Source organism: Hirundo rustica, chromosome 1 (assembly GCF_015227805.2).
Source record: "Hirundo rustica isolate bHirRus1 chromosome 1, bHirRus1.pri.v3, whole genome shotgun sequence".
NCBI lineage: Eukaryota > Metazoa > Chordata > Aves > Passeriformes > Hirundinidae > Hirundo > Hirundo rustica.
The window spans coordinates 116,975,837-117,001,053 of NC_053450.1; the positions used below are offsets into that span (position 1 = coordinate 116,975,837).

The 25,217-nt window shown below is 38.5% G+C and overlaps 1 protein-coding gene across 2 annotated transcripts in view; it reads left to right on the forward strand.

The window, feature by feature from the left end:
* TOP2B (DNA topoisomerase II beta) overlaps window positions 1–25,217 on the forward strand; it is a 60,583-nt gene that overhangs the window by 30,530 nt on the left and 4,836 nt on the right. The window contains exons 11-33 of one of the 2 annotated variants that reach the window (XM_040073896.2): window positions 58–196; window positions 2,789–2,946; window positions 3,634–3,759; window positions 4,434–4,544; window positions 4,626–4,731; window positions 4,923–5,032; window positions 9,492–9,584; window positions 9,679–9,793; window positions 12,564–12,685; window positions 13,456–13,604; window positions 14,184–14,415; window positions 15,787–15,921; window positions 16,376–16,576; window positions 18,219–18,414; window positions 18,569–18,660; window positions 19,819–19,974; window positions 20,104–20,187; window positions 21,106–21,303; window positions 21,643–21,787; window positions 23,051–23,209; window positions 23,997–24,204; window positions 24,703–24,785; window positions 25,100–25,210. In XM_040073896.2, coding sequence (XP_039929830.1) covers window positions 58–196; window positions 2,789–2,946; window positions 3,634–3,759; window positions 4,434–4,544; window positions 4,626–4,731; window positions 4,923–5,032; window positions 9,492–9,584; window positions 9,679–9,793; window positions 12,564–12,685; window positions 13,456–13,604; window positions 14,184–14,415; window positions 15,787–15,921; window positions 16,376–16,576; window positions 18,219–18,414; window positions 18,569–18,660; window positions 19,819–19,974; window positions 20,104–20,187; window positions 21,106–21,303; window positions 21,643–21,787; window positions 23,051–23,209; window positions 23,997–24,204; window positions 24,703–24,785; window positions 25,100–25,210 — 3,229 coding nt within the window. The remainder of the gene's footprint in view (window positions 1–57; window positions 197–2,788; window positions 2,947–3,633; window positions 3,760–4,433; window positions 4,545–4,625; window positions 4,732–4,922; window positions 5,033–9,491; window positions 9,585–9,678; window positions 9,794–12,563; window positions 12,686–13,455; window positions 13,605–14,183; window positions 14,416–15,786; window positions 15,922–16,375; window positions 16,577–18,218; window positions 18,415–18,568; window positions 18,661–19,818; window positions 19,975–20,103; window positions 20,188–21,105; window positions 21,304–21,642; window positions 21,788–23,050; window positions 23,210–23,996; window positions 24,205–24,702; window positions 24,786–25,099; window positions 25,211–25,217) is intronic. The other variant, XM_040073906.2, reaches the window with a different exon arrangement.

Genomic DNA, 25,217 nt, shown 5'->3' on the forward strand with positions numbered 1-25,217 from the left:
AATCTGCTATCCAAAGCTTTGTTTTTCTCATCCACAATTCTGATTTGTTGCTTGTAGGCCTCTAACTGTGGCATCATAGAGAGTATTTTGAATTGGGTCAAATTTAAGGCACAAACTCAACTGAACAAAAAATGTTCATCAGTGAAACACAGTAAAATCAAGGGCATTCCGAAACTGGATGATGCTAATGATGCTGGTAAGAGCACTTGCTTTTAAGTTCTTTACTGTTTCATAAATTCTTCACAGACATGCTAATTTGAAGCCTGACTTTTATTTCTTGTCCTTATGTGTTTTTTAATAAAAATCTTACTGGTTTTCTAAATTTTCTAGAGCTAGAATTCAAACGTGATGGTGAGTTTGGTATCACACTCGGAAGAGTGTGTATCTTCTAAATACTGTAATATAGAAGATACACACTCTTCCAAATTCCAGTAATTTGAAGAGTCTGTATCTTCTAATTTTGGTTTCCTGCTAAATGGTGTTACCAATATTCCATTTTGGTAACATTTGGAGGTGACTGGTCTTCTTGACCTTTCTAATGTAGAGAGATCAGAATCTTTATAGGGTCAGAAGGTATAGGAAGTCAATCACGTAGTGTGCATGCCTGAGGGAATGGTTCAAGAGACTTTTTTCATTAGACTTTAAATGCCATTAGGTTCCTGTCTGGGAATATAGGGCAAGCTGGCAATCTCTGCTGGCTTGCTTCCTTAGCACAGATAAGGGATCAAGATCAGCTGGCAGTCTTTCTGCCAATAGCAATGGGATGGAAGTTGTTGTTGAACGATTTGAGGGGCACACGTGGCAAAAGAGCTGAAAATGTTGCCAATCTGTGTTAATGTTATTGTTGGTTTTTAATAACATCCTTACATTAAGGAAAGGTAGAGAAATTGCAGTGTAGTAAGTGAGTGGGCTGAGTAGGTAAAAGCATGTAAGTCTGAGAATGAGGGTTGGTTTTGGTTGGGTTTTTTGTTTGGTTGGTTTGGGGGTTTTTTGTGCTTCAACGATCAAGCCAAAGATGACTTGATGGTTCTGTTTAATTTTCTTCCCTTTCTTTTTGGTTCCTTGGTTATTAGTTTCTTAAACTGAGTTTTCTTCAGTGCTTAATTACTTTTTCGTTTATTCAGATGTCATATTTTGCCTCAAAAGTTGATAACCGCATCTACTCTAGTATTTTGCCTGTGGAATTTTCACTCCTCACTCAGATATCAGTTCCTAATACTTTTCTCGCCAAGAAGATTGTGTGCTTGAAGAAATTATATATTTTCATGGATATCAAGCCTAGTGCTCCTAACTCATATAATGAATGATTAATTAACTGTTATTAATGAATGCTGCAGATTTCCTCTCCCTCCTGTAAAGAAAGGGTCCTATGCCTGGTCATTCTTGCTTTCTTGTGATCTTGAACTACTGTGCGTAGTTCTGTGGCTTGTTGGAGGAGAACAGGTAGAAATCAAAGCAAAAATTAAGATTATAGGATTGTAAGGGAGCAGCTAGATTACTAAATCAGGTGAAGCATAAAAGCATTTTTTGAACGATTCGTTCATGTAGTTTTGTCTTTGAGTTCTTTAGAGCTGTGCTCAGGAAAATACCTGGTTTACTGTATTTCTGTGAAATTAATTGCTACTGTTTGCATCTGTTCCAGAAGAAAATGAACCTGGATGATATTAACATGTGTTTTCTGCAGTTCATTTATGAAAAATGTTGGCTTTTATAAATTCTAAAACAGCAGAGACCAGTGTTTTTCTAGCTATTTGGAGTCTACCTTGGTGCTAGGTAGTCACTGCCAGTGTGAATAACTGCCTTAGATTATATTAAGTCACACATCTTCACTCAGAAAACCAAAGGTACTGAATATAAGTTCTGTGTAGTAGGAACTATGGGGTGGTTTTTATCAGATGAAGGCAAATTACAGCACACATTTTAAATACCAGTGTATTCAAAACTACATTATTAGCAGGAGGTGAGACTCAACCAGTTTGAAGGTTTTTTTGGAGTCTTTCCTACCATAGGCCTTGATAAAATAGCAAAGCTACTTAATGAGCATTTGCACTGTTGCAGAAGGATGGGTTCTTTTTTTCAGACTGCTTGTTATTTAGAACATCTATTCTACTGGTACAGTTGCAGTAGGCAGAACATGAATGTGATTCCAGTTTTGAGCACACAGGCACTGAAATGCTGTGTGTCTTGTAGAATCAAAATTACACTGTTAGTAAAGATTTATTTTTCTGTTTGAGAAATTGGTGAGGTATAAGAAATGTGAATGTTCTCATTGTTTGAGCTTTTCTGACAAATTTTTCATACAGTTGTCTGGTTTTACCTGATAGACAATAAAAAGGGAAAACCACAGAGATGTGATTTAACAAATAACTTTTTAAAATTTACTGTGAGGAAAGTGAAAAAGCAGAATGGGGGAAAACTCCTGTATGTAGCTCAGACATGCATAAAGTATGTGTGTAAGAAATTTGCAGCTAGCAAAATGAACTGGTGAAAGTAGAGAAGCGACCTGTCTTTTTGTGCAGATGTGTGGGAACCATTATATAAGATGTGCCACTATTGCATCCCGTTTTGCCTATTTTGCTCCTTGTCCATAGCAAACCATAGTGTACTGCTAAGGGAAAGTAGCAGTATTCATTGCTGTATTCATTCTCTAAGAAGAGAAATTCAGCCTGCTTAAATTAACTGATGAGAGGAAATTACCTGTAGAGTAGAAATAATTCAACTGCATGTCTTTTATTTGACTTACGTTTTCTGGTTTTTTGCCTTCCCTCTACTTCTTCCTGGCCTGCAGGTGGCAAACATTCCTTGGACTGCACGTTGATATTAACAGAAGGAGACTCAGCCAAATCTTTAGCTGTCTCTGGCCTAGGTGTTATTGGTAGAGACAGATACGGCGTCTTCCCACTCAGGGGCAAAATTCTCAATGTCCGAGAAGCTTCTCACAAGCAGGTGTGTAGTTTTGTCCTTTGCTTTTTGCTGACAAATGGATGTCCTAGATTTGCATCTTCATATTTTAATTTTTTTTTTTTTCATGGAAATTTTGTGACTGAGATTTCATAAAGTACCAGCTATTTTGAAGCCTGGGATAAGCCTGTAAATATTATCTGTAGCAGTGCAGTACTGGGATGATGGAGTTCATTTCTTCACAAGTGAAAGGGAATCTTGCCATGACTCGTATTCGTGTTTCACATGAGTACTTAAAGCCCCTAAAGCTTTGTATTCTTTCCATTAGCATGTTATTTCATGAACTCAAAACATAAGTCAGCAGCCACCAGCATTACCCCATCATGTTGCTCCTGCTGCCATTCATAATTTGTTTGTAATAAGAGGTGTGCTGCAAATGCCCATAAAAACAGCGGAAAAGGAAGGCAGCTTTGTGAGATGACTTTTTGTTACACTTGTAGCTTTCTCCCAACTTTCCTCATCCAAAGTGTAGAGGAGAAAGAGAGTGGTGCAGTCTTGAGAATTTGCATATACAGAAGGTATTGTTACAAGTGCAAAGGCTTCAAGGGGTGGGAATAAAAAGCTTATGAAGTTGAGGTCAGGATGACTTGAAAAAATAGCTGTAAAGCAAGATTGGGATGTTTCTGAATCTCTGCTCTTTACACTGGCTGCAAAAATAACTTTCTTGTACAGATTATGGAAAATGCAGAAATCAACAACATCATCAAAATAGTTGGATTACAGTACAAAAAAAGCTATGAAGATCCAGAATCTCTGAAAAGTTTGAGATATGGAAAAATTATGATCATGACAGATCAGGTAAGTCTGAAATTCAGTTTTTAATTTACAGAGCCTCTTACAATGTGTTTTACTGCAGTTTCACAGGTTATGAGGTTTCTTTAAGGAGTAATTTATCTATATATATGGTTTTGGTTTCTCTAAAAGGAATGCTGAACTTAGCTGCACAAAATAGTCAGAAACCAAAATAATAATAAAAATATGCTATTGATAATTCAAAAATATGTTGAAAGTAAGGACAAGAGTAGACAATATATGAGGTGGTATTGCTAGTAAGTCAGGTAGAGACAAGAATGTAGGCAATTATTTTTGGATCATCTCATGATCGAGCTGTCAAGCATTTTGCCACCAATGAGAACTGTGGCTGGGTTTGGCTTTTTTCCACAAAAAATTCAACTCTGGGTGTCAGAGAACTGTCTGCCTCTCAGCAGAAACATGCCACAGGCAGAGAAACTTTGAACAGCAACCATGCACTTTGGCTTGGAAGAGCTTTTCAATAGCTCAGGGACAGTGACCTTCACAGGTGGTTATTTCATACCCAGATCCAGTTTGGAATCCAAATTAAAACCAACTGTTAGTTTCTGTGCTTTCTGTCATCAGACATTGTGTTGATGTATTCAGTGCAGTGAGCAGGTATTTTGGTGGCTTGGGGAATCTGATACAAGACTGCTTCTTGTTTTCATGTTCTGATTCAGGATCAGGATGGATCTCACATAAAGGGCTTGTTGATCAATTTTATACATCACAATTGGCCATCACTGTTGAAACATGGTTTTCTCGAGGAATTCATCACCCCTATTGTGAAGGTATGGGTTCTGTTATTGAGATTTTATGGATTACTCACACCACAACAGAAATGTTGATTTTGTTTGTTTGTTTTTTCAAAGGCAAGCAAAAATAAGCAAGAACTTTCATTCTATAGTATTCCTGAATTTGATGAGTGGAAAAAGCATATGGAAAATCATAAAGCATGGAAGATAAAATACTACAAAGGTTTGTTTAAAAACAAATATGTGAACCTTATGAATAAATAATAACAAATGGGTACTATGATGTTTTATTATAGCTGTTTTCATTATAGTATCTTACATAATTATTTTATAAAATTCCCAGGAAAATAAAAGGGATAAAATAATAAAACTCAGATTTTGAATATTGAGTAACCGTTTATTTTTATTGTACAGGATTGGGTACCAGCACTGCTAAAGAAGCAAAAGAATATTTTGCTGACATGGAAAGACATCGGATCTTGTTTCGATATGCTGGGCCTGAGGATGATGCTGCCATTACACTGGTAAGAACTCACAAAGATGCTTCTATATGATATGTTTTAGTTTACATTGTGTGCTGAAAATGACATGTGAGGAAGTCCTGACAGGGCTTGTTTTGTTTGGTTTTGTTTTGTTTTGAGTACCAGAAATACTTTGGGCAGAGAAAGAATCTTTTGGAAAATGTTTTAAATTTTGGAATAAGCTTAATCCACGCCACAAAACGAGCTGTACCTTCTGCTTTTAGCTTTGATAATTTTGTGTGGTGTGAATATCAAGAAATGCTACAGTCAGAATTTCTTTTAAAGACAAAACATAGAAAAAGTAGTCTGAGGGGTTTTTATTTGTTTGGGCAATAGAAGCCAAACAAATTACGTTTCACATCTACTTAGGAGTCTGTATTTTGTTTCTGAGCAAATAAGATCAGATAAATACTGTTTATTCATTGAAGATCTGCCAGTGTGTCATACATGTATTCACGCACGTGCTCTACATATTTGAATTTGAAGTTTTGTAAATGGTTGTGTGCAGGAAAATACTTATGTTTCAAAGAAAGCATGTTGAAGTGTCTGGAATGAAGCTGTTTTCTCAAGAAATATTTCAACTTTTATCTACTTTAATTTGCTATTTTAATTGCAGGTGACATTTGTGAGAAAAAAGGCATAGTGGTTTCACGTCCACTAAATTCTCGTTGCCAAATTTAGTGTAGTGGTCTTAATTTTTATTCTTTTTCTGTGGGAGAGAGATTAGGAGAAAAGTAAAGCAGGTTTAAGCTTAAAAATGAAGAAATAGTTTTATTAATACACACTAAAAGAATAGAAAAAGAAAGTTGGTGAAAAAACTAAAACAAACCAGAATGAAATTACAAAACCACTCTTCCCTCTCCTTACAGACTGTTAATTTTCTTACAAAACAACATAAAGAGACAAAACTCGTGATTTTCAGTCAATTTCACCATTTGAAAATAGTCTTTCACCAATCTTTTGGAGAGGAGTCTCTTTTAGAGTCATGGATCCCACTGACAACTTAGAACAGTTCTCTTGTGGGTTTTAAACTGTCACAAAAACAACCGCCCGGAGAAACCTGCCTTTGTGACCCTCCCAGGAGCAGGTCCCCAAGCTGCTTATGGGTCATGGGTCTTAGACTTTTCCATACTGGGGTGTCACCTTTTAAAGATGAATAACTCTAAAGGCAAAGGGTTCTTCATCTCAACGCACAGAGATATCTTCTCACTTCTTCACTGTCACAGAGGGCTTCTCATCTCTCTCTGTTCAAGCATCTTATAGGATTAGTATCACTTAGTCCATCACAAACACCTTTTCTCAAATCCACACACAAATCTAAACAATCATCTCCCCAAATGCATATCTTTGCCATGATTTAAAGGGATAATCTACATATAAAGTTCATTTCTATGGCTCAATAAGGATGGAATGACAAACTCCTCAACCCCCTGTCCCAATAGTCTTTTCACTCTCTCTCCACTGACTTAATGGTGTTAAGATTTTCAAGGCTGTGCTGGTGAGGGGGGGAAGAACTCACGCAGAAAGATCAGAGATCAGAGGACAAGGCAGACCGGAATCAAAAAACAGGCAGGATCACAAATACCTTTTTTGCTCACCCCTCAGTTTAAATCGGGGCAGGCCTAGGCCCAGCCAGGCCCGTAGCTGGTATCAGGGGCCCGGCCGGCAGAGCCCGCCCGTTCCCCTTGCCGGCAGAGCCCGCCCGTTCCCCCTTGCCGGCAGAGCCTGCCCGTTCCCCCTTGCCGGCAGAGCCTGCCCGTTCCCCCTTGCCGGCAGAGCCCGCCCGTTCCCCCTTGCCCGCAGAGCCCGCCCGTTCCCCCTTGCCGGCAGAGCCCGCCCGTTCCCCTTGCCGGCAGAGCCCGCCCGTTCCCCTTGCCGGCAGAGCCCGCCCGTTCCCCTTGCCGGCAGGGCCCGCCCGTTCCCCCTTGCCCGCAGGGCCCGCCCGTTCCCCCTTGCCGGCAGAGCCTGCCCGTTCCCCCTTGCCGGCAGAGCCTGCCCGTTCCCCCTTGCCGGCAGAGCCTGCCCGTTCCCCCTTGCCGGCAGAGCCTGCCCGTTCCCCCTTGCCGGCAGAGCCTGCCCGTTCCCCCTTGCCGGCAGAGCCCGCCCGTTCCCCCTTGCCCGCAGAGCCCGCCCGTTCCCCCTTGCCGGCAGAGCCCGCCCGTTCCCCTTGCCGGCAGAGCCCGCCCGTTCCCCTTGCCGGCAGAGCCCGCCCGTTCCCCTTGCCGGCAGGGCCCGCCCGTTCCCCCTTGCCCGCAGGGCCCGCCCGTTCCCCCTTGCCGGCAGAGCCCGCCCGTTTTCCCTTGCCGGCAGCAGCGGGGCCCGGAGGCACAGCCCGGCCAGGGCCGCTCCTCTGGGCCCGGCTCAGTCCAGCCCCGGCCGCCCAGCTGACCCTCGGCTACTGTATGATGTTACCTCTCTCTCTGACCAAAGGGAAAAGGGCTGACCTGCAGGAAATCAAGGGGTTTTTATATGGGTACTTCCCAAAGTCTCAACTGACATTTTTAGAGGTCAAAATAGATGCCAATATTCTAACTAACCCTCTGATAGGTCCCTGTCCTTTCTAAAGCAATTCCCACGTCCTGACCTGGAAATGCATTCTACATTTCTCCATAACTAGAAACAAAAATGTGCCAACCCATGACAAAAGGGTAGGAGAGAAAAAAAAAAGGGAAAATGGAAAAATAACTATCTTAGACAAAACTACTTTTTTCTTATCCTGTGGATACAGTAAAATATGTGGGTTTACTAACAGAATTCTGATCTCTATTTCTGCAAAGAGACCTCCATATACGGGCTGGTGTATCAGGCCATGTAACCAGTTATGGCTGATCCTCACTATTACTAAAATAGTATTCTGTCAGTCTGGGAGGAAGCTGTTCACCTCTGTTATACCTCAGCATCTCCCAGCTGGTGCTGGAGCTGTGTGCAGAAGCTTCACTTCCACCTGTATTTCCTCTGCTGGTCACTGGAATCCTGGCTCCAAGTTTAGCTCTGGGCGGTGTGTGATTACAGACCCCTCCAGACCTCATGGTAGCTGAAATCTAGGAAAGCAAAAAATACTTCACAAAGCAAATTCTTCAGCATTCTGAAGAACTCTTTTGCTAGTAAATGAAGTATTAGAATAGCAGTTTTAAGTGAAGGAAAAAAAACCCCACTCTTCTTATTCTATTGAGAGATAAATATTTGAGAACAGCTCTGAATTCCATTAAATTTGTTTTTATTCGATTGAAATAATTTTTATGCTGATCCAGCTCTTGCTTATTTGTCACTTCAGTGATCTACAGAAGGTATAGATAAACTGAAAGAAGCCAGAAGAAAATTGTAAAAATTTAGTCCTATTTTTTACAAAAGCTTAATCTTAAATTTTCAGATGTCTGGCACTGTGAATGATCAAGCTTTGTTCACGAGGGAAGACAGTCTGATGCAAAACAGGGTGATATGGCTTAGTCCCTTTCTCAAAAAATAAATTGCATTTAATATTTATTATGTAGCATTGTGGTCTCCAAGGAGTTGAAACTACTCATTGAGCTCTTTTGGAGTGCTCCAGTTGGAATCCTTTGAAAAAGGTAGTGCTGATCACTGTGTTCTTACGCAGGAGAGTGGTTGAAATCAGGACATGATGAAGTTTCTATTTGTTACTTCCTGAGGAAAAAAAAAAAGGCAATACCTTAGCAGCTCACAAAGTAGTCAAAATCTTGTTTAAACCACATATTCAGTTTTTATGTATTTTTGGCGGGGGTGAAAAAGAAACTCACTGGAGGGGAACTCTCTTTCTGTAACCCCATGAAGTCAGAACATTCCTGCATCCTTTTGTAGTGATAAGTGGTTGCTGGGAAGTGATGCCTTGTCATCACGAAGGCCAAGGCCGTCAGTCAGCTGGCCCAAACTCTGGCTTAGGCTTTTTCTGCAGTGTCAGTTTTGTCAGGTTGTCAATTTTCGTAAGAGGACTAGGCATGGCCAGTCAGGAACAGCTACAAGTTATTGACAGAGCAAAGAAGGCGTGGAAATGACAAGACTGGGATTTTTTTTTTCTAATTCCATCAATTGATTTTCTTGATGAGAGCTGGTTATAGCTCAGTCTGAATGATGAACCCAACCTTAAAGATGTGTAGCGAAAGACCTTCAAACCTGTGTGTCAAAGCACAACTCTGATGTGAAGAGGGGAAGAAGAATGATAAGATTTGTCTAAATGTGTGCAGATTTCGGGAAAGCAATATAAATTTGAATTGCAAACAGTGAGAGATCTGTCATTTCAAAATACCTCGTGCAAAAATGTCTGAAAAGTCATGTACTGGTACTGCTTCTTAAATGTAAATTTTAGTTATATGGATTAGCTTGTCCAAATAAGCCTTACTGAATAATTGATCAGAAAGTGCAATATACTTAAAATTCGGACTGAAGTAACATATATTTGCACAAACATATATATGCTGATACTTTAGTGTACTTGGAATCTTTCCAGGCCTTCAGTAAGAAGAAGATTGATGACCGGAAAGAATGGTTAACAAATTTCATGGAAGACAGGCGACAGCGTCGACTACACGGCCTTCCCGAGGTGAGTCCTAAATAATAGCAATAAATCTGCCAGCTGGGATTTAAATGTGATGTAGTTTTTGTATTGAATGAATAATGTATGTGGTTTTTTTCAGCAATTTTTATATGGTACAGCAACAAAACATTTGACTTACAATGATTTCATTAACAAGGAGTTGATCCTTTTCTCAAATTCAGACAACGAGAGATCTATCCCTTCCCTTGTTGATGGTAAGCTTATAATTCATTATGATTTTTTTGAATATTCCTGTTTATTGATGATTGTGGAGCTGTGATTTGCGTTGGAATCAATGCATTCAAGTCGAGAATATAAGCTTCCATGCGTGTGTTTGTTATCATTTTCTGTCACTGACATCCTGGGTGCATTGGGAAGAGCAGTGCCACAGGGTCGAGGGAGGTGATCCTCAGCCCTGGTGAGGCCACATCGGCTGTGTCCAGTTCTGGGCTCCTCAGTACTAGAGAGGCTTGGAGCTCCTGGAGAAGGTTGTGAAGGTGAATAAGGGACTGAAGCATCTCTCTCCTGAGGAAAGGCTGAGGGGGCTGGGCCTGTTCAGTCTAGAGATGATTGAAAGGGAACCTCATCAATGTGTATAAGTATATAAAGGGGAGGTGTTGACAGGATGGAGCCAGGCTCTTCTCAGTGGTGCCAAGCAATAGCACAAGAGGTGGTGGACAGGCACCGATGCAGCAGAAGTTCCACCCAGACATGAGGAAGAACTTCTTCAGTGCAGTGGCCACACACTGGAACAAATTGCCCAGAGAGGGTGTGGAGTGTCCCTCAGTGGAGATATTAGAGAGGGAGACCATGTCCTGTGCAATGTGCTCTAGGATGATCCTGCCTGGGGAGGTTGAACTGGATGAACTGCTGTGGTCCCTTCCAACCTGAACAGTTTCATGATTTATGTGCTAAGGATTTATGTGTTTCTTCTGTGAGGAAATTTAATCTGGTGTTGTGCAGGCTTTTTACTTACTCAGAGCTATTCCCTAGGCCCTACAAGCGCTTTGTTTCTGCTCATAACATCAGAGAAAGCAAGTCTCTTAAGTGCTTATAATAATTAACATTCAAGTCAGCAGCTGAGTGCAGATGAAGATGCAAATGTTTTCTCCCCTCAGTCTTGCACCACAGGCTGTGCTCTAGTGTTTACTGACCTGTAATCTTGCTAGGCTTCTGTCAGTCAGATTTACTAACCCTTCCCTTGCAAATAGCATGTACATTAAAAGGAGCAGTTTTTACTACACTGCTCATTTACTCATTTGTAAAACTGTCTGCAGACAGCGTGAACAGGAATTTCCACCCATGTCATTATCTGTGTGCATGAGCTTACTGTGATCAGAAAAAGTGCCTTGAGATTTCTGGGATGGGGGTAGTGCATTCCTCTCCAGTTGCCAGTACATTTTATAGTGGAGGTGGTCAGCTTTCTTGACACGACAGACTTACACCAAAATATTCATGCATCAAGAGCATTTTGTGCTTTGGATGAGAGAGAGGGATCGTTCAAGGGGTGGGGGCAGTAGCTTCCTGGTAGGATGGATCTCCAGCTTTGATGCAGAATGAAATTGAGTTAGGTGTGCAGATACACACCTAGGGAATGAAAGGATGTCAGTCTCTGGTTCAACTTCTCCAGACTTACTTCCTCCCCTACCCTTACTTACTGGGTACTTACACAGCTGTATTTCAAGAGTACTGTACCCAGACTGCCTTCTCAGAAACAGCAGAATGATTTTGCTGAAACTTAAAATAAAGAATGAACTGTTTCTACAGAAATGTAATAAAATAAGAAGGGAACATAGCTGTTCATGTATTTGTGTGTGTCTATGAATATATGTAACATAATGTAGGTGTATATATAATACTACAAATATTAAATATAATTCATATGAGTGTTTCTGCCAACTTTGGCTGTAATTCTGCATTCTGGGCATGGATATGTGAATTGTGCAGCAGGTGTAGTGCTCCAGCAATAGTTTTTGTCCTTTAGCATCATCAGGTGATATATGACAGGCTAGCCTGGTGGCAAATCTCAGAAAAAATAATGAAGAGGAAGAAAATTTTGACTATCCGTTCACAGCTGGTAGTTACAATTCTTACTACTAGGTGATTCTCCTTTGTGAAGGTAATCCTTTAAGTCTGTTGTATTCCATAGATTGCTCGTAGAAAAAAATTATGCAGATGTGTTGTAAAAAAAAATGGATATTACATATTTAAAATGGAAATTGAAGTCAGTCTTCTTCTTTCCCCCCCCCCCCCCCGCCCTTCCTTTTGCTCTTATGTTTGACCCACTGTAGTAATGGTAACATTTAACAATATTTTAGTGCATTTTAGAAATGTATGTGAATTAAAACACTGAATAGCTCAATAAACATGATCTAGAACTGGTTATCAAGTTCTGGATAACATGCAGGAAATAAGATGCAATCCCCTCTACACAGATATTGTTCCTAAAGCATGCCTAAGCAATGAAAATAAACCAGAAGATCAGAGACTGGCTTCTTTCTTAAAACTTTGAAAGATCTCAAGAGGATAATATTCTTGTTGCTGAATTTTAATGCTTATTTGAGAATTTCACACAAAAAGTAAAATTTCGGACTGCTGTGAAATACGTGTAAGCTACAGTTACAGCTGACATTTGTGCTGATATTATTAGGAAAAAGATTTTGCTGAATAGAATGGAAAGAATTCTTGGCTTGTGGAAGTTGCGCATTTAGGATCAAGGTGCAGTTTATTAGAATGATGTATTGGATGCTGTATAATTGGCTGAAAAGGTTGTTGTCCCACTTTTTTGGTAATTTTTTGAGTTGGTAAAATACTTCTAATTACTTTAAAAAAAAGATATATTTATTACTTTGTTACAGTGTGAATTTGCTTCTATTTAATGTTTATACTTCTTTTGAGAGATTAGAAATGATAATAAGGCAAAACAAGTTTGTCACTTGAAAACATTTTCTTGTGTATGTGTTGAAAATGGGATGTTCTTAACAGGTCTGAAACCAGGGCAACGCAAGGTTCTGTTCACTTGCTTTAAGAGAAACGATAAACGTGAAGTAAAGGTTGCTCAGCTGGCTGGTTCTGTGGCTGAAATGTCAGCTTATCACCATGGGGAGGTGAGTATGCAGGATGGTGAAGTTGTTAGGACCTTTAGCCTATGTAAAATATTAGGTAGATGTTTCTGCTGTTAAAATTGCAAACTATTGACTATAATTCTACTAATCACAGATGTACTTTTAAAGAAAATGAACCAAACTTGCAGCATATTAAGACAGCATATTTCCTTTCTTTCCAAGTGTTGGTGCACAGTGTTATCCCAAATACATTGTGGGTTTTGGCAAAATAGTAGATAACTAATTACCTAGACAGCTTCTAGATTCTGAAATCATAGAAATATAGGAACTATGTACCAGGACAATTTTTGTCTGAAACAAGAAATACAGTATTTTAAGGGAAGAAGCAGAGACTCTCTTCTTCAAAAACTTATTACAGTGTCAGAACAAAGATTATTTCTAGCTCCTCTTTTGTTTATATTTATCTGAAATATTAGCAAGAGTGGCCATGTTAACAACCCATCCATTCCTTCTCTTCTCCCTTTTGAAGCCATGAGTTGTTGTTTATGCATGCAGTGTTGTCAGTTCATGTCCCTTTAATTCCCCCAGAGAAGTGCTTTAGAAGAAATTGAGAACCTCAGGGGTTTTCATAAGCATAGACTATGTATTCCCAGCAACCCGTGTGATAGGTTACAACAGTCCTTTCTCAGGGAGACTGCTTTCTTAAAAACTTAATTCAAGTTAGTCACACAATTTTGGGCCATTAAAAATATATTTTACTGGCTGATTAGGATAGACTGTCTCATTACTATGAATGTGTATTTTTTTTGCAGCAAGCATTAATGATGACTATTGTCAACTTGGCTCAGAACTTTGTTGGAAGTAACAATGTGAATCTGCTGCAGCCTATTGGTCAGTTTGGCACCAGGCTGCATGGTGGAAAGGATGCTGCCAGCCCTCGTTACATTTTCACCATGTTAAGGTAAACTTAATGTCAAGCTAAATGCATACTTTTAAATAGCCTTGTTATGAAACTCATCCTTTCACAACACTCCTTTTTTTGGAGGGGTGGGGGAGAGAAATGGAGAGAGATTGAAATATTTTAGTAGAAGTTCATATTTTTCTTTGGATCTCTGTGGTTTTGAACATCCATAACATTTTTCTGCTCCTACAGTTAAGCAAGGAAATTTTGCAACTATTTGGATGCTGTGTTGCTTTATTACTGGGTGCCCCAGTGTCACACTGAGCTGTGTGTTCTGAAAGCTCCAAAGAATGGTATTTTTTCGATTCTAAATGTCAGCAGTTGCTAATGTACCAGATACGTGTGTTGCTGTGAAGGAAACAAACATCATCTATTGTGAACACACACTTCCATTGGGAAGAACTTTGTTATCTCAGGAGATGTGTACATTGGATTTTCAGCTTCAGAATGGCAAAGAGAAGGGAAGACGTGAGAAAAATCTGCAAACAGATCATATCTGGGCCCAAGGGCTGTTAAAGCAAAATGTTCTTTACTTACTGGACTGGAGGTTAAATGGTTTTGTATTTTTTCTTTTTAAAGCCCTTTAGCAAGGCTACTTTTTCCATCAGTGGATGACAACTTGCTTAAATTCCTGTATGATGACAACCAGCGTGTAGAGCCTGAATGGTACATTCCAATCATTCCCATGGTCTTAGTAAATGGAGCTGAAGGAATTGGTACTGGCTGGGCGTGCAAACTTCCAAACTATGATACCAGAGAGATTGTAAACAATGTCAGACGAATGCTGGATGGCCTAGATCCCCACCCAATGGTAAAATAATAGCATATATTGGTATTTTATAAGTGTGTACTTACAAAATGAATTCCTGTCTCTCTCGAACTTCTTAATTATTGGAGCATCAGAATTGGTTTGTCCCAGTAATTTTATGTAGAAGCTTTGCTTGACTGTTGGGATGAGGCTAGGGAAGTTCACCTTGAGGCAAAAACATTGCTATTTGTATTTTTAGCAATTATTTTAGAGGATTTTTTGTTTAGTTTGCTGGCTGTTACAAGTCTTACAGGGTAGTTGTGACATGACGGTAGAGTAAAACGCTGTATTACTCTCTCTTTTTGAAGGTGCTACTGAAGTATCTTAAGCCAAAGTTAACATTTCCTTTCTCTTGTCTGAATTGTTCTGTCTTTTATATATCTGTAGGCAGAGGAGAAGATATTGCTGCTGTTCAAGAAAATCAGCAGCTTCTGAACTGCATTTGGCTTCTGTTTATTCAAAATTTTAAAAGTCCCAGAAGTGGTGTGAAAAAATTGGGCAGGAAGAATACCTATGTGAACCTATAATATCTGTGACCAGGAGATGAAACACAGCTGATGTAACCTTAATTTTCCAACTGATCAATATTGCTGCTTGGCTGTGTTTACTAGGCCATAGAAACAGAAACATCTTTTCTTCTCTATTTAGATCGCAGCACACTGAGTGTGCAATATCAGTTTTCAAGACATAGTGGCTTTCCTTTTCCAAATTCTTGGGAACAATGAGATTTAAAAAAAAAAAAAAGTAACGCAATCCATTGCCCTTCCTTTAGGACTCCTAGGCTTTCTGTGTAGTCTCACAGTCAACTGAAGCTCACTGTGGTTGAAAGAGGCAGTTCTGCCTCCACCTAGCTCCTTTGTGTATGCTGGTATGCGTTTATGTCAAGCTGGATAAGGATAAAAAAAAATCCTCAGCCTGTTAGTTACAATTTAACCTGGATGGGTTCTGCTATCTTTGCCAAATAGCACAAAAATGAAAAAATGGTGAGGGCAGGTAGCACCACTTCTGTAAAGTTATTGTGGGGTGTTAATCTGCTTTCTGTCATGCCTTATTTGTGCTTAGAGTTTTCTTTAAGAAAGATGAAGAAAAAATCAAAACAAAACCCTACCACCTCACTGGGTTTAGCTGCATCTTCTTAACAATTTTTCTACTCTGTGGACAGTAGGATAATTGGTCCTGTCATTTGCATGTGTGTATTCTGGGTTTTTTTTCTGCAGTATTTTTCTTATGACTTCAGATTTTCACAGGCTTGAGAGGTTTGTTGACGGGTTAGTGCAATACACAGTGATAACTGTATGGAGTATGGAAAAGAAATACTTTTCTGATATTTTATTATAAAGATTATTGACACTTTGCTGGTTTTTCCAATTTCAGCTCCCAAACTACAAAAACTTCAAAGGAACCATTCAGGAACTTGGTCAAAATCAGTATGTAGTGAGTGGTGAGATATTTGTGGTGGACAGGAATACAGTAGAGATTACAGAGCTTCCTGTAAGGACATGGACCCAGGTAAGTAGTAGTGAAATACATTTTAATATAAACAAAAAACTGAAGAATTCCTCATTAAATTATTTAATCTTATGTCTGTATGTACTTCTTACATAATTTCTTACACAACTTCTTACATAATTATACATACACAGAAGGGAACGTGGTTTCATTCTCCTGTGTGCTTTTGTAGAAGATGGTTCTGTTTGTGCTGTCGGCTGTCCACACTGCAGAGAACTCCTGCTTCTCCTGCTGAATTCATAGAATCCACTTTACAGTAGCCTTTTCTTTCCTGGTTTCTGCCTTTTATGTTTGTGCTACTCTTGGCCTGCGTTTCGCAGGTTATGCTGGTTCTGTAAGTTATAACTGGTATCGGATATAATGGCACAGAGCTTTGAACGTTTATGTTGTTCATTTGGCTTGCAGTTTAAAGGATTTCAAGTGGTTCTGGTTTTTGCTGCCCTATTTTCGACAGGTGTATAAAGAACAGGTTCTAGAACCTATGTTGAATGGGACTGAAAAAACTCCAGCATTAATTTCTGACTACAAGGAATACCACACTGATACAACTGTGAAATTTGTTGTGAAGATGACCGAAGAAAAGCTTGCACAGGCAGAAGCTGCTGGATTGCACAAAGTCTTTAAGCTTCAAACAAGTCTTACTTGTAATTCTATGGTAACTTTTTCATGTTTGGCTATCAGAATCCCTACTGTTGCTTGCTGTAAAATCAAATGTTTTTGTAGTATACTTTGGTTCTTGGTACTGAACATTGCATTGTATATTTGAAATTGTTTCTATAGTAGAAAACTGTAATGATGACCAATACTAAGTCAATATGAATAAGCAAATCCATTTTAGTCCTGATGAGTTTTTCAGATAAGACAGGCCTGGGGTGATTCCTTCCTGTAATTGAAAATTTCCTGTGCAGTGAACCAAAAGTGGTTAATGTAAAGTAGATCATACAAATAACTTTCTGCCATATTATAATTAGATTTGAGTTTTAAACTTGAGACAAATTACATTTTCAGAACTGCACTTTCTGCAGGACGGTTACTCCTCTAATAGGAGTTAAATGATCCAGTGTTTCCACCGGCATAAATCCAAATTTAGGTGGTAAGGTATAGCAAACCCTGTTCTTCAGCTGCTGAAGACATAATATTGCTGTAAATTACTAAGAATATGAATAAATATAGATGTCTGTCTATTCTGAGAGGGATTTGAATGTAAGTTAATTTCTGCAAAGATTTCCAAACATCCTGTCTTTACAGATACTAAAAAAACAGTTCTATTTTTTTATGGTAGGTCCTACTTCAGATATTATCACAATCCACAAATATCATTATTGCTGCTATTGCTGTGTACATCAAAAGCTATGTGAAAATAGGTTAAAAATAAATTCAAGACCGGAGAACTGGAAAAGGAAACAGGCCTTGCTCAACTAAATTTGTAGATTGTACTTGAAAAGCAAATCTACCAAATCAGGGTGATGGTATTTCTCACATATTTAAACAACTGTGGGAACTACTCTGAGAATCTGTTGTCAGTTTTACATTTCACTGATTACAAAACAGCTTGCAGCCGAATTCCTGCATTCTCTGCCTGCCAAAATAAATAATAAATTGTAAGGACTGCTTTCTGTACCTGTGTAGGAATTAATCTGCCCTCGTGTAAGGACCTTAAAAAGTTATGTGAGCTTGGCTTTTGTCCCCCAGCTCCCAAACAGCTATTTTGGATAGATGAATTACCCCCTGGAGGGGTTTATTTCTTTCAGTTGACTATGGAGGGCACCAAGGGTGACTAGTTCACCTATAAATGTCTAAACTGGAGATGTCAGAAGCCAGGCAGGATTGATTCCACCTATCAAGTAAAAGTGATTTCTTACTTTGTGCTTGAACTTGAAGGATGGTAGCTTTCACAGCTGAAAAGTGACAGATTTCACAGCTGAATTGAAAGATTATTAAGGATTATTAAGCTTTTCAACTGTTACATTAAATAGTTGTGAATCATCAGTTGCTACTGAACTTGCGATTTAATACGTAGATAAAATTAGTCATTCAAGTGAATTCAGACATATTTCTATACATAGCCGTCTTTTTGTTTGATTGTGCTACCATAAATCTCATCCTTAAACTTGTGAATAAAAATAGTCCATCCAGCTCTGTGCCGTGTAGCTCCACGGTGAGGTTTGAGTTCACACTCCTTGTAATACCACTTTTTGCACAGTGCTTTTATATGTGCAGTAGAACTGAACATTTACACAAGGGCTAGCAGAATTCAAATCACACAGCCTCTCTCAAGCCTATCATGTATTTTCTAGGTGCTGTTTGATCACATGGGGTGCTTAAAGAAGTACGAAACTGTGCAGGACATCCTGAAGGAGTTCTTTGATCTCCGGTTGCATTATTACAGCCTGCGCAAGGAGTGGCTGGTGGGAATGCTGGGTGCAGAGTCCACCAAGCTGAACAACCAAGCTCGTTTCATCCTGGAGAAGATACAAGGGAAAATTACCATTGGTGAGTAAACAGAAGCTGGAGTTGTTAACAGTGAGGGGAGATCTGGAAATTATTTAAGTATCCTAGGAAATACCTGCACACAAGATTTTCAAGACACTGACTTGCTTTCTTTTTTTTTCCCTCCCCTCCTCTTGTGTTTGGGTGTGTCTTGTAGAGAACAGATCAAAAAGAGATTTGATTCAGATGTTGGTCCAGAGAGGTTATGAATCTGATCCAGTAAAAGCCTGGAAAGAAGCACAGGAAAAGGTAATAATCTAAATACAGTTGATGATGTTACTGTTTTAAATGATATTGCTTGTTTTCTAGTAGTCTGACTTAATTTATAACACACACATAGCACTTTAAAAACATTATTCACTACTCCTATTGGCTTCTATTAAAAAAAAGAACAACCCAAAACATTAAACTTACACAAAAATAATGTCACGTAGTATTGGTATCATATATGGATAATGCTTAGAAGAAAACTAGGTTGTACAAGTCTGAAAAATTAGATTGCAGAGGACTGATTTCTTAATGTACCCAAATCAAAACTGGCAACTTGATTTCTGACTGGCTGATACAGAAACTGCTGCATCAGTTCCCCCTAGTAATGTAATCATTTGTATATAACTTATTAATTGTTTTTCTCTAAGGAAACATAGATATTATAAAGCTATAACTTATGTATTGTAGTAAATTTGACCTGTATTTGTTTGTGCTTTTTTTAAAACCAATCAGTTTTTATTGCTCCAAAAGAGAGATGTGACGAGTTTAAATTCAAAGTTACATCCCCATTACTATGGTCTGATAGAACTGCTTTGGATTTCTGTCAGCAGCTCCTTTTTCTGTGTCTTTGCCACTGTTTTAGCCATTTGTTTTCATTTCATGTTTGTTTTGTGTTTTTAATTTTATTTTGTATTTCTGTATTTTTTTTTGGTATGTTTTTAATTTTATTTTGTATTATTTTTAATATGTATTTTAACTCTGTGGAATGATTTCTATTTTATAACAAAACAGTTATTTAGAGAAATTTTGATCTACTTTCAAACCTCAGTTTGAACATTTGGGGCTTTGATACCAGCTCTTATCCAAAGGACTGTGCTCATTTTCTAAAGAAAGAGATATCCAGGAATACCCAGAGGGCAAAGGTCTCAGCCTTGAGAGATGGGTGGCACCAGTATCTGCAGCCAGAAGCATACAAGGCTCTAGCACAAGTTCAATTTGTTTTCTTAAATCAAATTATTAAATAGTCAGCTTTGGAAGGTCACAGGAACACGGCCTTTTGAAAGGTCCAGAAAATGTTCAGGTTATTGAATCTGTGGGGGCACACCTTGCTACCCTGTCATGGCGCTTTGAAGCAGCGTGAGTTCATGCACAGAGCCGAGATCACTAATACTGGTAATTGTGAATGTTTCGCCTCAGGCAGCAGAAGAGGAGGACTCTCAGAATGCAAATGATGATGCTTCCTCTGCTTCTGGTGCAACCTCTGGCCCTGACTTCAACTACATTTTGAACATGTCCCTGTGGTCACTCACAAAAGAGAAGGTGGAAGAGTTGATTAAGCATAGAGATTCCAAGGTTGGTACACCTGGGAGGCTTGCTCTGAAATGACACAGTAATTGCTGATGTGCCTGTTGGGAATGTTCAGTCTTCAGTGGCATTTGCTTTAATTGTACTTACATTCTCTATACTGCTTTCATGTTTTAGGAGAGAGAACTAAATGATCTTAAAAGGAAATCTCCTTCAGATCTCTGGAAAGAAGATCTAGCAGCCTTTGTTGAAGAGCTTGAAGTAGGTTTTACCTTATATATATTTCTAAAACATGAAATTCACATTAATTTAATTAAAAACACTAACTAATAACAATTACTAAAATTTAAGAAAAATAATTTAAAAATACTATCTTTTGAATCAAAAGTAGATGCATTTCACAATATAGTCGCTACTGGGAATTCAATATTGGATATCTGTGTTCCTGGTAGTGTTTCTCAGGGATTGTTTCTTGCAGCTTTCCAGTTTAATGTTTTTTCCAAGTCAGTGATGTTAAAAGAACAATAACCAGGAGAAAGTTAGTTTTCAGATGACACAAAAACCTGTGAGTAGTAACTGATAATGGTAGTAATTACAGTAGTTCTACACGATTTAATTTGTGTGAGGCAGTAAGTATGACCATATTCAAAACTGCACATTCAGGAATGAAGTGTGTAGACTATAAATACTATATGAGGGGTCCTTAGTTTGCCTCATCAGTAATTCTGGAAAAAAACATAAAGTCCCTTTGGGGAATAACCTGCTGAACCTCAGTTTTCCATGTTGTCTGAAAAGGGCTGGTGCAATCTTTTGAAGTGACACACTTCAAAACTAAATGTTTAAGTTAAATGCTGAAATAATGGAAATTTGCAACAGTACCAGACACATACTTGCAGAATAGAAACTTGATAGAAGAAAGGTTTTTCAGTCTAACAGCGTCCAAAAGTTTGTATTTATCCTTGAGTAAAAGTGTAGCTTTTAACTCTACAGAGTGATGAATTTACCAAGATTAAGTGGTCACTGTTCCAGAACTGAAAATTGTGTTCCAATTCAATGAGAATTAAGGGGAGCCTTATGCTCCATGTAAAAAGGAGCTGAATCTTAAATAATCATCACATTCCACTTTGTCCTCATTAAAATATAATGTGTTTCCCCCTCCTGCCTCCCCTTGTTTGTTAGAAAGTAGAAGCACAGGAAAGAGAAGATGTTCTGGCTGGCATGGTTGGCAAACCAATAAAAGGCAAAGTTGGTAAACCTAAGATGAAGAAACTCCAGCTGGAAGAGACCATGCCATCGCCATTTGGCAGAAGAATAGTTCCACAGATTACATCTGCCATGAAAGCTGATGCCAGCAGGAAATTGCTGAAAAAGAAAAAGGTAAACCAAAAAGACTGCTGCAGTTAAATTATCTATTATTTAACTGGTGTATTTTTCTACTCAGGTGTAGCATAAATCCAAATCACCAGATCGTCACTGGTGCTGTATTTGTACTGTTTTGCTGACCTAATGCATAAGAAATTTGTACTGGATTTCTTTTACATTTGCAAATCTCTTTGGACTGCTTATTCTTCAGGTGTTTTTATTGGGATAACTCCTTTCCAAGACTATTCAACAATTGCCAGTATACTAGTCTACATTCTTTTATTAGCATCTGCAAAACTCTTCCAGTTCAATCTTGAAATATAAAGGTGCAAATTATTTATTTTGTAATTCTAGGGTGAAACTGATTCTCTAGCAATAAAAATGGAATTTGATGAAGAGTTTGGTGGTGTGCCAGCTGAGGGTGGTGGGGATGACTCACTGAATGCATCAGCTGCAGCAGCTAAAACCCCTAAACCCAAGAAAGAGAAGAAGGAGCCTGGTAAGACCCTGGCACAACCATAGTTAACCTTAGCTGTGTATTTACTGGGCGTGAAATGCATTTTTAACACAGCATGAGAAGAGAAATACAGCACAATAATCACTATTTCATGGTTTTCTTCCCTAAAATGAAATATCTGCTGAAATTTCTTCATGTAAGCTACTTTCCTGGGGGGTGATGGATCTTACATTTTGTACATCTGATCTTTTTTTTTTTTTTGGGGGGGGGGGGGGGGGGGGGTCGAGGGGGGTGTCTAAATCTTCAAATTTGTATATAGAAAAATAGATTATTTTTACATAATGAGGCTAATTCTTTGCAAACCAAAATGTATGGTTTGTGTGCTCTTTGATACTGAAGGACAGGGCAGTCACCTTCAGCCCCTCAGTCTGAGTAATGCTATAAGATTGTAGAACTTGATTAAATAAATGTATTTTTATATTGATATATTCAGTCAATCTGACTTTCAGAAAGTTATGGGTGCTATGGCTTGGCAGATGACCAACATTCACTTCCCCATTTCCTCTGCTAGTGGGAATTTATTATTGCTGTTTGAGAAATACACAGTAACAGGGAGGCAACAACAAAAAAAAAAAGCTGGGGAGAGAAGAGAAGGTTGAAGTATGAGGAGGGTATTTTTTCAGAAGAAAAGGAAAAGAAAGAAAAAATGTGATTGCACAAATAATTATTCTGAGATAAGATCTGGTTTTCATTATTCAGGGGATTATCCAAACTGAGTAGATTCACTGACTACAGTTATGACTGACTTGTCTATGTGCAGCTCAAATCTCTCACAGCCAGTGTTGAGCCAGGGCAAATTAGCCCAGCTTGACCTGAGCTTGCCCTGCAATTGACTGACCACATTTTTACCCCCCCTGTAAATGGGATACCCTCTGCTTCCCAGGTTTGTTGTATTTCTCCAATAACAGCTTCTGATCATGTCCCTGAATAATGGAAAAGTGCACATTCTTTTCCTGGAAAACTCTAGCAACCTTTTAAGAAACACAAGTTTGATGGCAAAGGAGATAAAACTTAAAATTAGAGCCTTTATGTTTTTCAGTCATAAAACAAATTTCTTTGCCAGCATCTGGTCAGGTTCTGTTTGAAATAATTTTGTGTTAAATCTTTCTTCGGGGAGAAGAAGAAAATTTACAATGTTTAAAGGAGAACTTTTTAAGATGAAAATTTATGCTAAATTAGTAAATAATTAGAAAAGATGAAAATATTTTTTAACCTGACTGTAGAAAATGCTTTCACTTTTGGCAGGTGCCAGGGTAAGAAGGACACCATCATCTACCAAATCCAGTGCAAAAAAAGTGAAGAAACGAAACCCATGGTCAGATGATGAATCCAAGTCTGAAAGTGATTTAGAAGAAAATGAGCCTGTGATTATTCCAAGAGACTCTCTGCTTAGGAGAGCTGCAGGTACCCAAGATTTTGTGAATTGTTGCTGAAAGCTTCAACTACAACCCCACACTTTCCTTTGACCATAACCTTCCTTTAGGACTTTATTTTCTACACATAGCTTGCATTACATTTTCTTCACTATGTGGAGAATACTATTAATGTCATGATTGGGAATTTGTTATGAAAGATTTTGTAACTTGGATCAGAAATGTTGTTCCCCTATTCTAAACACTAGAATAGAAATTACTCACAAAACAAGTGAATTATACAAGAAACAGACAAGACAATATTCTTACCAAAAAACCCCCAACTCTAATACAATTGTACTGCCAAATAAGGCCTAAAAGGCAAGTAAAACATTATCAAAACCTTCTGAACACTCCATGAAAAACAAGACTGAAAGTTTGGAAAATCTATAAGTATTTGATGATTTAAAAAACCCTCCCAAAGTTTTTTGAAAATTAGGAAGAATATTCAAATGGTGGGTTCAAGAAAAGTTCAATTGTAAGTGAAGGATTCTCATTCCTTGAAAGTACTGATGCACAATGTCTCCATAATGCCCTTAGCTGAAGGTGTCTGAGCAAGCCACAAGAGGTGGTGGATATTTGCTAACATCTAAATTATTCTTTACTCTTTTCAGCCCTTTATTCTTCCAGGCTGAAACAAATTTATTATCCACCACTATTTTGTCTTGTGTACTCTGAGGCAGGGATTCTTCCCTGACTTCTACTTTGATTTGTGTGTGTATCTGTGTTATATAACATAAACTACTCTTCTGAATTGTGTACACGTGTGATTTTCTCAGCTGAGAGGCCCAAGTACACTTTTGACTTCTCAGAAGAAGAAGACGATGCTGACGATGATGAGGATGCCAACAATAACAACGATTTGGATGAGCTCAAAGTAAAAGCCTCTCCAGTTACAAATGACAGAGAGGATGAGTTTGTTCCCTCAGACAGTTTAGAAAAAGATGAGTATGACTTCTCCCCAGCCAAATCAAAGCCATCTCCAGAGTAAGTGCTATAACTCAGCAGGATTTCTTTATTAATAATTTCTTTCAATGCAGAAGTGTCTGAACAAAACTGGGAAACATCAGCATGTTATTGCTCTACATGCACCATGAAAAACAAAATGTGGAGGAATTCCAAGTGTTTGTTATCTCAGCCTTGCAACTGACCTAAGCAGGGGTGACTCATGATTTAGAAGAATATATAAAAATAGTTATGATACACGGTGTGTAATATCTGTTAAACTATGTTTTTAAAGATTCTCTATTTTCTGTCTTGTGCCAGTCTGGTGTAGAGAACTGTTGAAAAAAATGTAATTCTGTTAATTTGAAATGCCTGGAGTTCTTGTCTGGTTGTCAGTTTGAGGTGTTTGCTGCAAGCAGATAGAAAAATGCCGGAAATGTTAAAACAGGATTTAAATTATACATGGATATTATGATGTTCATGTACTTCAAGATGTGCTTCATGTAATTCCTTTTTTTTTTTTTTTTTTTTGCTTTTAAGTAGAAAAACATCTCAAGCCAAGAAAAATCAAGATTTTGGGAACATCTTCTCTTTTCCATCTTACTCTCAGAAGACAGATGATGGTGAGCTCATTTTCACAATTCTGTTTAATTTTTCTAGCAACTATTAATGGGGCGTTTTGGGGAGTGGTACACATAAACTTCACACATTAGTTACAGGAGAAGGATGTCCACATCCTCTCCCTTTATAAAGTGGAAAAGTGAAGGAAGTTCTGATCTTTGGAGGAACAAAGCTTTTGTCATAGGTAAGGAAGTCACAGTGCATTCATAGCTGTAGCATCACAAACACTTGAGATTCACCTTTATGGTAATTAATATTGATGTAATTAATATATACTGTGAATGAATCTTATTCTAAACTTACTCTGTCATTGTAGATACAACAAAATTGGACAGTGATGATGAGGATTCTGCTCCTGTTTTCTCATCGTCTTTTGCCCCAAAACAAGCAGAGAAAATTCCAAGTAAAACAGTAGCTGCTAAAAAGGGTACGTA